The 12,222-nt window shown below is 36.1% G+C and overlaps 2 protein-coding genes and 1 non-coding gene across 3 annotated transcripts; 2 read left to right on the plus strand and 1 right to left on the minus strand.

Annotated features, from left to right (window-relative positions):
• Nucleotides 1-1,182: 1,182 nt before the first annotated feature.
• Nucleotides 1,183-9,459, plus strand: LOC132182485 (LEC14B homolog). The gene is made up of 10 exons (XM_059595745.2): nucleotides 1,183-1,284; nucleotides 1,957-2,429; nucleotides 2,584-2,703; nucleotides 3,277-3,354; nucleotides 3,532-3,705; nucleotides 4,362-4,439; nucleotides 4,912-5,087; nucleotides 6,729-6,884; nucleotides 7,589-7,649; nucleotides 8,710-9,459. Exons 2-10 carry the CDS (start codon nucleotides 2,046-2,048, stop codon nucleotides 8,899-8,901), a joined length of 1,419 nt encoding a protein of 472 aa, XP_059451728.1. The 5' UTR covers nucleotides 1,183-1,284; nucleotides 1,957-2,045; the 3' UTR covers nucleotides 8,902-9,459.
• On the minus strand, nucleotides 8,304-8,448 carry LOC132168346 (small nucleolar RNA snoR134). The gene has a single exon (XR_009438860.1). It is a non-coding gene; the product is annotated as a small nucleolar RNA snoR134 (small nucleolar RNA).
• A 905-nt stretch (nucleotides 9,460-10,364) lies between the features above and the next one.
• LOC132167181 (Low-density receptor-like protein) lies at nucleotides 10,365-11,087 on the plus strand. Its single transcript, XM_059578088.2, has 2 exons — nucleotides 10,365-10,648; nucleotides 10,757-11,087. The coding sequence occupies exons 1-2, from the start codon at nucleotides 10,501-10,503 to the stop codon at nucleotides 10,861-10,863; spliced, it is 255 nt and encodes an 84-aa protein (XP_059434071.2). The 5' UTR covers nucleotides 10,365-10,500; the 3' UTR covers nucleotides 10,864-11,087.
• Nucleotides 11,088-12,222: the final 1,135 nt, after the last annotated feature.

A 12,222-nucleotide genomic window follows, 5' to 3' on the forward strand; every position in this document is an offset into this window, starting at 1 on the left:
TCTAACTATATAATCTAGAATTTAAATACAACTATCTATATTTGAAATACAAAATACAATCTAAGTTAACTAATGATTATAAACAACACAATCTCAAGTAGTTGGAATATGATATGAAGTCTCTCTGTCGTCACAAGCAGTAGATTTCTTATCCTGTAGCTAGGGACTCTTCACATGAGTCACGTGAGGGTGTAGTGCTAACAGTAGCACCACGTGGACTATGCAAATATTCAATTTATTGACTAATATAAAAGTCGGAGTGTTACAACAACTCATGTTCTTATACCACATGTAAAACAAATTTACATAATATTCAATAAATTCTAAGATCTTAGCTATCATGATTTTCACAGTATTATACATATAAGAGTAATATACTACCCCTATTCCACTTAGTTGATAGGCATTGTCACATTAGCTCAGTAGGATGGGATGCCGATGTAGTATATAATATTTCTCTACAAATAAAGAAGTATGTATACCAAAAGAAAAATGCTAGGAGTGCCAAATATTTTACCAAAAGATGGGTATGAAGATGATGTGGACCTTATTCATCGGAGATAATTAAAGCAATTAATAAAAAGAAATGCTACAAATACCAATAAATAAACTTTATATCATCTTGATATCGTATTTTGGTAAAAGATTTGGTACCAAAATCTGAAACAAGTCCCCAATTGGTAGATCAATCGGCTGTAGACCATGTCTAATGAAGTGGAGGTCACTAGTTCAAATTTCTCCTTCCTTCCTTGTGTGGACATGTATAAAAAAAAAAAAAAAAAAATTGTAGCAACAAAATCTTATTTGGTCCTCAAGGGATAGCTCAATCGGCAGTGGACTATTCCTCATGAAGCGGAGGTCACTAGTTCGAATTTCTCTTCTCCTTCCCTTGTGTAAACATGTCAAAAAAAAAAAAAAAAAAAAAAAAAAAAATCTTATTTGAATCTCTATCTCTAAGCTTATCCTCTAATAGTTTTCATGTGTGCCATCTGGCCCATTGAGCTTCATACACAACCAACCCGAAGCCCACCAAACGGTGAGGCCCGGCCATGACTGTCGTGTGGCCGACATCACACGATGGCATGTGATCCACTTTTTCTGTTCAGAGGCTTTCTGGTCCCGCGGCCTAGACGCAATGACTGGCGCGTGACTTCGCTTGGACGTATATATAAAGAATCTGAATCATTTGCGAATTTGGTTGTGTTTTTTTCTGTTCAATAGACAGGAAAGGGGGAAATTGGTTTTCTCTGAATGAATCTTTATGGCTGTAAGTTCGTTGAAGAGGTAATAAGCACGAAATTTCCCTCTTGGATTTACTTTTTCCACTCTTCTTTGGTTCCCGAGAAAATGGAGGAAATAGAAACGGAGCTGAATTCTGCGATTCGTGCACTCTTTTTAAAGAAATTATGTTCTAGTCAATGGAAATTTGTTTTTTGTTTTGTTTTTTTTTTCCTACATTTCTCAGCAACCAAACAGCGGTTACCGAGAGTCGTATGGTTGTCAAATTTTGCAAGTTTAGGGGAGTAAATGGTGCGACTGTAAAGTATCCAAAATTCGATTGTTTCTCTCTTTCCTTGCATCTTGAAGCAATTAAACAACACACTAGGTCAACAAGTGATGGTTTTTCCGAATATTGGTTCTTGATATGTGTTTAATTGTGGTCCGAATGATCAAAATTTGAGGTTTTGGTCTAAACGAAGGCACAGTCTATGTTAATTGTATAGGTGAATGCTTACTTCTGCGTGATCATTAGCTGCATTCAAAGCTTGCAAGTCTGCTCATTGTGTACAGATCTCTGTGTTCAAGATCCTTAGTAGTTGCTTTCAGTGCTGAAAGTCATTTGTGGTTTGATTAACATGATTTAATGTGGTGGTTATCTCTTTTGGGTTCTCTATATGGTTATCGTTCGATAGAATAGAAATGCTGCCTAAGGACTAAAGCATGTCTTGTGTGTAGGATCAAAATGGTCATGACTGAGTTATGGTGAAATGAAGGCCCATACGGTTGGTAAGCATTGGTAGTCAGCGGACTTCGAAATAAATTATATGATGAGTAGGTTTGGCAAAGATACCAGTGGTTGTGATGGTGAGAGTGCCGCCAATGGATCTTCCGCAATTGGAGGACCCAGCAAACCATCAAATTACCTTGATCATGAAATTGCCCAACTCACAAAGCTTAGGTCTATGCCCCAGGGACTTTTGGGCCGGGAGGGACCTGGCAGGTTGAGGTTACCCATTTCAACATTCAAAATGCTGGTTGGCCGCGAAGGTAACCACTCGGGTCGGGGAAGATTCTCATCTGCGGATAGCTGTCATGTATTAAGCCGGTATTTGCCCGTCAATGGAGCTGTTAGGGTTGACCGGATGAAAAGCCGCGCTTATGTTTCTCAGTTTTCAGCTGATGGTTCTCTATTTGTTGCTGGATTTCAGGTTTCCATATGATTTGTCAAACTAGAATTGAATTAATAATATTAGAAGAATCGACTCTAGCTCGTGTAAATTTTGAATTGTTCTGTACTTAATATACTACAAACGTGTATGCAATTTTATCTGTATGATCATTTCCACAATTTTTGTATAACAGGATAGCCACATTAGGATATATAATGTGAACAGGGGATGGAAAGTTCAGAAGGACATTCTAGCAAAAAGTTTGAGATGGACCATTACAGATACATCTCTATCACCAGATCAGCGTTACCTTGTAAGTTTGCAATGATTATTAAAAAAAATAGGCAGGACTTTATTTTACTATTGATAGGATGGAAAAATTTTTAGTTATGCAAGTTTAAAGCTTATTTGAATTTGTGGTTGTTGGTGTCGGATGGAGGTTCCCCTTTTCTACTATTGACGCTGCAGACAAACTTTTCTGTGACCTCTTTCCTGGTTAAGTAAAACGGAAATGGCAGATGTTCATATGTCATCTATGTTCTCATCTCTGGCTTCACTTTTTACTAGTTTTTTTTTCTTTTTGTCTTTTCATGAAACGCCCAAGTTTGTGCAAATCTTGTGCTTCTTGCCTTTCTTTGGAGTAGCTTCAGATGTTGTTTCTGGGATAGTAAAGATAAGATTACCAAAATCTAATGGATTCTTGGCTTGTCTGTTTTATCTATACTCATGATTGGTTGTTCTATTTGCTTCCTGGCCTTCTAGATCGAATGTGTTGTAAGATATTGACAGTTTTGGAATCATGTTTATTTCATTCGTATGCATAATTGTTTTGTTGACTAGGGTTAGTCTGATCCTTTTTTGTTCTATCCTGAATGCAAATCTGCAGGTCTATGCAAGTATGTCACCCATTGTACATGTTGTTAATGTTGGATCCGCTGCAACAGAATCAGTTGCAAACATCACAGTATGTGCTACTAAAAATTCCCTAGTTCTTTTAAGTGTGCCTCTTAATTCCGCACCCCCCCCTCCCCCCCACACACACCTTTTTTTGTTACTTAAGGAATTGGTGTTATGCCTTATGATTGCCAAAGCTCATCTACAAAGTGTTGCTTCACATCTAAAAGCACCCTTTAATTTGCAGGAAATTCATGATGGCTTGGATTTTTCTGTTGATGACAGTGATGATGACTTTGGGATTTTCTCTGTAAAATTTTCAAATGATGGGCGAGAGCTTGTAGCTGCAAGTAGCAATAATTCAATATATGTTTATGATCTTGTGGCAAGGAAACTTAGTCTCCAAATTCCAGCACACATGGTATGATATTTTATTCTTATGATAAGACATTGGTTATTGGACACTTTGAAAATTTTTAAATGTGCCAGGATGTTAATAGGACGCATATTGATGAAATTAGAGTGGGAATTTCACTGAATGAAGCTGAGTTTATTTTCAATCTGAACTTTCAAAAGCAAACCAATGCCGGTTCAATTGTTTATAAATTGTGAGTTTTGGCTTGTTTCTGACAAATTGAAGATAAGATTGAGCTGTTGATTTGAGCTTTAGGATGCAATATCTATTTCTGGTCAGGACAGATGATAAACTCATTACAAGTTGCGGAACACTAATATTTGTCAGAGCAACTCGGTGTGACTGTGATGTAAAATTCCTTGTGTTCCCAATAATGGACGTTGTAACCAAATTTTCTGAAGAAAAGATTTGAAAGTGAGATTGTTTGGACTTCATACTAATGGAGCCATTGCATATTCAAAGTTTTTAGTCCAACTTACTTTTGTTTCCCTTTCAAATTTTGTATGCAAAGAACCATGATGCTTTCCTTTGGATGAGCTTTGGCAATTTGTCATGTGCAAGTGGGAAATAGTATATGATTACTGATTTACTGTGCCTGAAATACCTTGTACCCACTTCTAGAATTAGAGGCATTAACATGTGATTTTTGTTTCCTGTTGCAGTCTGATGTTAACACAGTGTGCTTTGCGGATGAAACTGGCCATCTCTTATATTCTGGAAGTGATGATAATCTCTGTAAGGTAGATTTACGCTTTTTTCTTGTTGAGAATCACCTAATAACCTTGACTTGATGTGCGGTTTAGGTGCTTTCTCTAACAAATAATAATGAGGACCAGCAGCTTCTTAGAGAAGCCTAATTCCATCCATGCTTCTGTTTTGTTTACGAGTTTTCAGGCAAAATTTCTATTTTAAGGGTCACTCGGTGTTATTTCTGTCTGCCTTTATGATGAACATGAAATAAATTGACTATTCACTTATGAATTAGGAGGTTGTGCCAACGAATTTTTTGATCCAAGTATCATTGCATTCTCTGAAAAAATATGAATTTTCTGCGGGTGATATTTTGAGTTTTGTTCACTCTTTGAGTTCCATTATTAAATTTCTGCATGAGTTTTTTGATTGCTGGCTGAGATTAATAAAGCAGTAGTTTTACCCTCAGCTAATGACCTTAATTGGTGAAGAAGTTTTGGGCATATATATTACCTTCTACAGGTTTGGGACAGGCGCTGCTTTATCACGAAAGGACAACCAGCTGGAGTCTTGATGGGACATCTTGAAGGCATAACATTCATTGACAGTCGTGGAGATGGGCGTTATCTTATTTCAAATGGAAAAGACCAGACCATCAAACTCTGGGATATACGAAAAATGTCCTCTAATGCCATGCAGTATGTCTGAATTATTGGTTCTCCTCTGCCCATGCTTGCTTGTTCTTTTTCATGTTTCCTTTTACTTTATGGTTTAATCTTCCCTTAATGCTTTGTTACTTTTTCCCTCCGTGACTGCTAATATTGCTTACATAATAGAAGAAAGGAGTTGAGCCCCATATCCAATAACCTCTATGGTTTTCAGCATTAGCTAGTCAACTTAATTTGCTTAATTCTTACATAATGCATCGCTCATGTTGTTTTTATGAAGAAATGAGCTATTAGCTAGGTCATGTGGTCAATGTAATCCAATAGCAAGAACATATTTTTGAGAGTGATACTTTCTCACTCGTAGCAACCCTGAGACTACCACTGGCTAGCTATGCCATTTTCATCCACGCATTGTCACCTAATCTTGGTATGATTAAAAGTCTAATAAAACTTTTAGCCACTGCACCAGAGTGCTCGTGAATAAATTCTTGAATGTTTAACTATGATCCTAAGACTCGTCTCATATTTCGGATTTAGTGTCGGAAACTTGCAAATACAATGATCATGTCCACCCATGTTCGACCCTTGTTGCAATGTAATTCTCCATCTTTTTGGCTCAAGTACTGCAAAGTTCTGAGGTTATTTAGCAGAATTTTCAAAAATTAAAAAATTATATATTTTTTTGTTATCATTATTAATTTTACTATATTTGATTCTTATACATACAACAATGTTGAAAACAGAGATAAATGCATATGCTTTCATATAGTCAAGAAGACATGTTTGGTGTTGAGACACAACACTTGTTCTTGTCCACAAATCACATTCATTCAGATCCTCTGCCTTTCCTTTTGCTCTTGACACTATTTACTTCAGTTTTGTTTCTGTTGTAATTCCATGTGAAAGGATGTATATGTGCCTTCCACTAATACGTGGAAAAGACATGACTGGTCTTGTTGTGATAAGACGTCAAGATGCACCATTAGCTGTTTATTTTTTGCTGCTCATCATGATGGCGTGCAGGCTATAAATACTACTTGGCCATTGTAAGACACTCATCTGTCCATCTAGGATTTATTTTTTGAAAACCCCGTAATTCATGGTATTTAATTAATGCATTGACACTTCACCTATATCAGTTTTGTTTTTCACATTGTCCTCCCACTGTTTGAGGTCTAATGTGGGAAGAGGAATTATGTAAATTCTGGAATCATGGCGAGGGATGATGGGATTTAGGGAGAAAACTTCATGCCTTGGCTCCTATCATAGGCAAACATTATGAAACAAGAAAAAGTGGAAAGAACAACCATCTTTGTGGGTCAAAAGGATTATAGTACCAGTAGTTTGTCCATGGTGGAATATAATATTCTTATTTCATTTGTATTGGATCTTTTCAACATTTTATCATGTTTATGACATTTTGAGAGCATGTGGTTCTATGCTGCAATTCTTCTTCTTTTTGTCCCATTTCTTTTGTGCATGGAACCACTTGTTTTATGATTCTTTTGAGTCAGAATTAACATGTTATGTGAAATGACTTAGTTATAAGTTAAAACTCACTGGGTGTGACAAATGAGTCCATTCTAGTTGCTCTAAGTGTGGCCTTTACTCTGCAAGTCTAAATTAATTCGCATTACATATCGATGCTAATTTGTATCCTTCAACTGGCAGTCCTAGGCTTAGAGAGGGCAATTGGGATTACAGATGGATGGAGTACCCACCTCATGCAAGAACTCAGAAGCATCCTCATGATCAGTCATTGGCAACATATAGAGGCCATTCAGTCTTACGCACTCTAATTCGTTGTTATTTCTCTCCTGTGTATAGGTAATCTAATAGTGGTGTATTCTAGTAGTATTATTTTGCTTTATTTGACATGTTTATTTATGGTGGCCCCCAAGATGTATATTGATTTTGCTGAAACTTTTAGAGTGAGTTATTTATGCTGGAAAAGTGGGGGGAGGGGGGACAGCAAACCTTGATGTTATACCCACACTGCGGAATCTATTAGCTGTTACAATTTGTCATGACTTGACTGGGCTATAAGCTCACGACTGTCTGAATTTCTATTGATTGGGTATATGTTTCACTGTCACTTTTTTGTAAATTTGTTTTGTTGTATCTCGTGTTTTGTTGCTATCTCTGGAAGCAAAGCTTGATCTGGGTCAAATGTTTTGATCCAGGATGCCGCCATCTCCATGGTCTGGGTTTACTGGTCAACCCTAACTTGAGTTGAGCTGGAAACCTGAGTGGTTTGTTCTACCCAAAATTGAGGGTGGTTGAAATTGGTCCAACCCTTTATCAACGTTAACTGTTTAAGAATTCTGTGAAGTTAATATTTCAGATTGTATTTAGTTTCTAGTCAGCAAAGGAATTGTCCCAGCCCGCATCAACAATTGGCCTGGCTTTTGGGCATTAGTTTCAACTTGATAATGAAATCTAGTTTTGGGGCATTCTGTATCCAACTTACAGTACTGATAGTAACTGGAATTTCGAATAATATTTCTCATTATGTGTATGGCTTTTTTCAGCACTGGTCAGAAGTACATCTACACTGGATCTAGTGATTCTTCTGTTTATATTTATGATCTGGTATGTACATTATTTCTTTCTATTCCCCCTCCCCTCCTTAATCAATATCATGTTTCGCTTGTGACATTCCATTTAGAGGTAATGCTGTGGTTGAGGGAACTGCAAAATGTCATCCTTTTTTTTTTAGTCTTGTCCATCGGATACATATTTAAAGGATAGAGTTCTGTTATATCTTTGGTTGTTTTGGAGATTTTTTTATAACAAGATGTACTCATTCAAAGTTAAAACTAGATGATGATCTGCCTTTGATGGGTAGGAGATATTAGTTGCCATTTATTGCATTGTGCGCATGGACAAAAGGTGGTTGCATTTGTTGATACCCAGTGGAAAACATGGTAAAATCCTGGTGAAATGAGTCTTGAGCTGATCAGGTTATGAGTGTTATATGCAATCCCCTTGTGCCTAAATAAAATTGGCCTCCGTCTTCCTGTGTATTCCATGTGAAATTAGCCTGTGGGCAGTTTTGGAATGCCTTTCATAATGTCCGATTATGGTAGAACTATCCAGTATGAGAGCTTTTGGTGGCAGGGGAATTATTGTGGTTGCATAGGTCAATGAAGAAGGCAGGTCTCTTCATTTGCAAGAAACACTTTTTGTTCTGCAACTTAATTTATCTTGGCCTACCCTCTCTGTTTCTTTGAGATAGAGGGAGAGAGATGTGGTTGTTGATTTGACATAGCTCAGCCATGGTGAGAAAAGAAGGGCTGAACTGCAGCAGTAAACAGCGTCGGTTGGCACAAGCAATGGGGCTTTCATCATCAGTGATAACCTCAGAGAAGCTCCGGGTGTGACCCTACAGATATGAAAAACCAATCTCCCTGGACTCCTGCATTTTCAAGGATTAGATCCTGAGAAATCTATTGCGAGTGCAATGCTAATTATTCACATTGTACCCAACTTTAGGTTGCCCACTTATTACCGTTACAAAGTCCGGTAACAGGTCAAGTAACAGTCTAGATTATCATGTTCACAATCTATTTTTATGCCATACCTTTTTTACCATGTTGGTTAAGAACAACATGCTACCTTAAATCACTGGTAAGTTTATTGTTCTTTCTAGGTGAGTGGAGCTCAAGTTGCAAGACTCGACTATCATGAAGCACCTGTAAGAGATTGTAGTTGGCACCCTTTATACCCTACGATGATCAGTTCTTCTTGGGATGGTGACATTGCCAAATGGGAGTTTCCAGGAAGCGGCGGTAGACAGACTCGGTCAAAGCATAGGAGATGTCCATGGAGAAATTTCTATTGAAAATAGCTCATTTTTTTACACGCACAAGTTACTTTGTTACTTGTTATATTTTAATTAGTATGCAAGTTACCCTTTTGTTAGCTAGACAGCTGAAGGAGTACAGTCACTGCAATATGATTCATAGTAATTTGGTGTATATGCTTTTATTATTATGGCTGTACATAAGTCTTAATAAATGTGTAAAATGTTTTTTGTTGGGCATGCCCAGTAACAGGGTAGCTTAGTCCAACACAGATGTAATTGTAAGAATTGGACAGATTATGAACTAGTAGCTTATTCAGAGGTGGTCCTCCTAATGAGCATGTAAGCTGTATTGGAAACAATTACTAAAGGTAAAGGTGCCTGTTTTGTTGTAAATAGATTGAGCTGTCTGAATTTCACAAAAATTCAAACAGTTTAAGAGAGGGGGTTTCGCGGCCTACTTGCTTCGGGTAGGTGGATTATGCATTCAAGGCTGCCCGGGGACAGGTGAGCTCTACAGTTCGTAATCCTCGTGTGTTGTAAGTTGAAGTTGATAAATTATCAATTGACGCTTAATCGCTTATCAATGTTTGATGATGATAGCGAAGCAGATTTGGTTGGATTGGCATTGCCAGAGCTTGTTTGCTTACATGGATTCATCTTAAATTTTCACTAAATGTTGTAAGGTCGTACCATTTTAATATATGGAGATGATTAGACACCAAAAGCATTAGAAAGATTTTATCCAACCACTCAAACTAAATACTTTCATAAACTTGGCATTTTCCAGCTTAAATTATTCTTAAAAAAAAAAAAAAAAAAAATTCCTTTATTTTCCTATTGCTTCCTTCTTATTCTCCGAGGTTATTAAAACAATCCTCGTATAAAGATCAATTTATCTTTTATTCTTTTACCTAAAAAGAATATATTATCTTCGTACTTAGAATTACTTTGACATGTCTATATATGTCATATCAATCTCGCATTAGAATTTTTGAATTCCAATGATAACTTTAGATATGACTATCGAATAAGAGTAGTGTTTGTGAGAATATTGGCGTGCATGAATAGTGTGCACGCCAGTGTTCATATATTATTATTATTTTTTAAATAGTAATGAAAAAAGAATATATATGAACATTGGCGTCACACTGTTTATGCACGCCAGTCGCTAGTGTTCTTATAAACACTACTCATCGAATAATATCAATTAATAATATGACTATGGAATAATAATAATATCATATATATATATATATATATATATATATATATATATATATATTAGTTGTAACATCAATTAGAAAATATGTCCGAAATATTTGTAAAAAGATAAAGTACCCTTAGTTAATCTCTTTTTTTTTTCACCAAAACAATTTTAAACGTTATTTTTCGAAAAGAACGTGCCAACACGTAAAGCAGATAGCGGGGATGATAAATACATCACATAAAATTACAAAAAATAAAAATCATATAAAGGATCACTTTTGTCGGTGTGTGTATGTGTCACTCTCTCTTTCCCCCTCTCAAATCCTAAGTCTCGAAACCTCACACGCACAAACACAAATCTCTCTTATCGCTCTGCCCCCACACGAAACACAGAGAGAGAGAGAGAGAAGGCAATTGCATTAGCGGAGAATGGCATCAGCAATAGCTAGGGTTTCGTTCCGCATAATCATGGCCGTCCTCTTACTCCTCGCCCTCTTCTACGTCGGCCGCCCTCTCTACTGGAAGATCTCCGCCACCATCCACGACATCCGCAACAACAAACAGACCGTCAAGCAAGGTATGCAATCTCTCTCTCTTTCTCTCTCTCTTTCTCTCTCTCATTCTTAACCAGCATTTTTCCTTTGTATTGCCTAAAACGCTTCGTTTTGGTGGTGCTTGGTCCCAGGCCTTTCCCAGATCGTTCTGGAAGCCCAGAAAACCGTCGGCTGGTACCACGACGAGTCGGACTCGGGCGCCGCCACGACTCGTCGTTTTCTGCGTAAGCTTTTGTGAAAAAAAAATATCGAATGCCTTTGTGTTCATAACGGTAGATCTGGTGGTAACACTAGGAGGGGCTCTTAAAAGCACTGTAATATTTCTGTTATGAGCGTATAATAATAGAATTTGTAACGGTGGATATGGATCGAGGGCTTATTTTTCAAATTTTGTAGAATGGAGGGGTCCATAAATTAATAATGTGATCGCTGATATGAGATTTGGTCGAAAATTTCACCTGATCTGGTGGTGAAAATAGCCATTGTTGCTTGCTTTGTGGCAAATTAAGTTTACCATTCTTATTTATTGAGAAAATAGATATGAAGGAGTTAAATTGAACTTATATTAATGATTAGGGTTTTGAGAACTTCCTAGAAAAAGTCTAGATGATTTATTTTCTTGTGCAGATCATCACCCATTACTTTAAATTTAACTGATTTGTTAAGATACAATGAATTATAGAAAGATTAATTATCCTCTACAGGTAGTAAATGCTAATATGGAAAAACATTAATATCGATTTAAATAATAAATCGAAAGCACTTTGACCCTTGAATCCATTGGGAGATTAGCCTACTTGGTACCCTTGCTTTGTTATCACGGGCTTCAGAAATTTTATATTGATGAAGCTCTTTCCACATCTAAAAGCAATTTGCTGAGGAGATTTGCTTGCTATGTTGGAGAAGATATCTACATCTTTGCTGGGGTGGTTGAGAGACGAATCCTTATTAATTTATTATTTAGCTGTCATTTTGATTTTGGTTTTTTAAATTTGCTGAGAGAGGAAATGTGAAAAGTGACATTACTCAATAGTAGGCAACCATCTTTTTGTCGTCTTTTTATGCAAATTTAATAGATTAACCATTGGATTTTTTAACAAGAAATGATTGGTATTAATATTTTTTTCATATTTTTTTTCCATTTTTATGGACTTATGTGAAGGTGGACTCCACAAATCTAATAGTTAATCTATTGAATTTGTATGAAAATATGGGAGAAATATGGGCAAATTATTAACACCAATCATTTCTCTTTGTAAACTTATGTGAGTTATACATAAATTCAATGGTAGATTGATTCATTCATTTACTATATAAAGATGGTTGAAACTTGAAAGAATGAATTTTATTATTTCTCTATTAAATATCTCATAAGAGCATTCACAATGGTTTATGTTTATTTTTATGCTAAATAGCTAATTAAAATTCATTTTATTTAGTTTAGCTAATGAGTTTTAAAAGACATCATACATTCGATTATTATTATTATTTTTTTTTATCTATATCATTTAATTTATTTATTTTATTTATTTTTTTTTATTTTTTTTTAAGGATTGTATCTATATCATTTAAATTTTTTTATTTTTTATTTTTTTTA

This window comes from Corylus avellana, chromosome 2, assembly GCF_965113065.1.
Source record: "Corylus avellana chromosome 2, dhCorAvel1.hap1.2, whole genome shotgun sequence".
In the NCBI taxonomy this organism is placed as follows: domain Eukaryota; kingdom Viridiplantae; phylum Streptophyta; class Magnoliopsida; order Fagales; family Betulaceae; genus Corylus; species Corylus avellana.

Bases quoted from the DNA above. Each gene is read 5' to 3' on its own strand.
- LOC132167181 (XM_059578088.2), top strand. From the start codon at position 10,501: ATGGCATCAGCAATAGCTAGGGTTTCGTTCCGCATAATCATGGCCGTC. The intron at 10,649-10,756 runs GTATGCAATCTC...GCTTGGTCCCAG, and splicing joins CAAACAGACCGTCAAGCAAG to GCCTTTCCCAGATCGTTCTG.
- LOC132182485 (XM_059595745.2), top strand. From the start codon at position 2,046: ATGATGAGTAGGTTTGGCAAAGATACCAGTGGTTGTGATGGTGAGAGT. The intron at 2,704-3,276 runs GTAAGTTTGCAA...GCAAATCTGCAG, and splicing joins CACCAGATCAGCGTTACCTT to GTCTATGCAAGTATGTCACC. The intron at 5,088-6,728 runs GTATGTCTGAAT...TTCAACTGGCAG, and splicing joins ATGTCCTCTAATGCCATGCA to TCCTAGGCTTAGAGAGGGCA.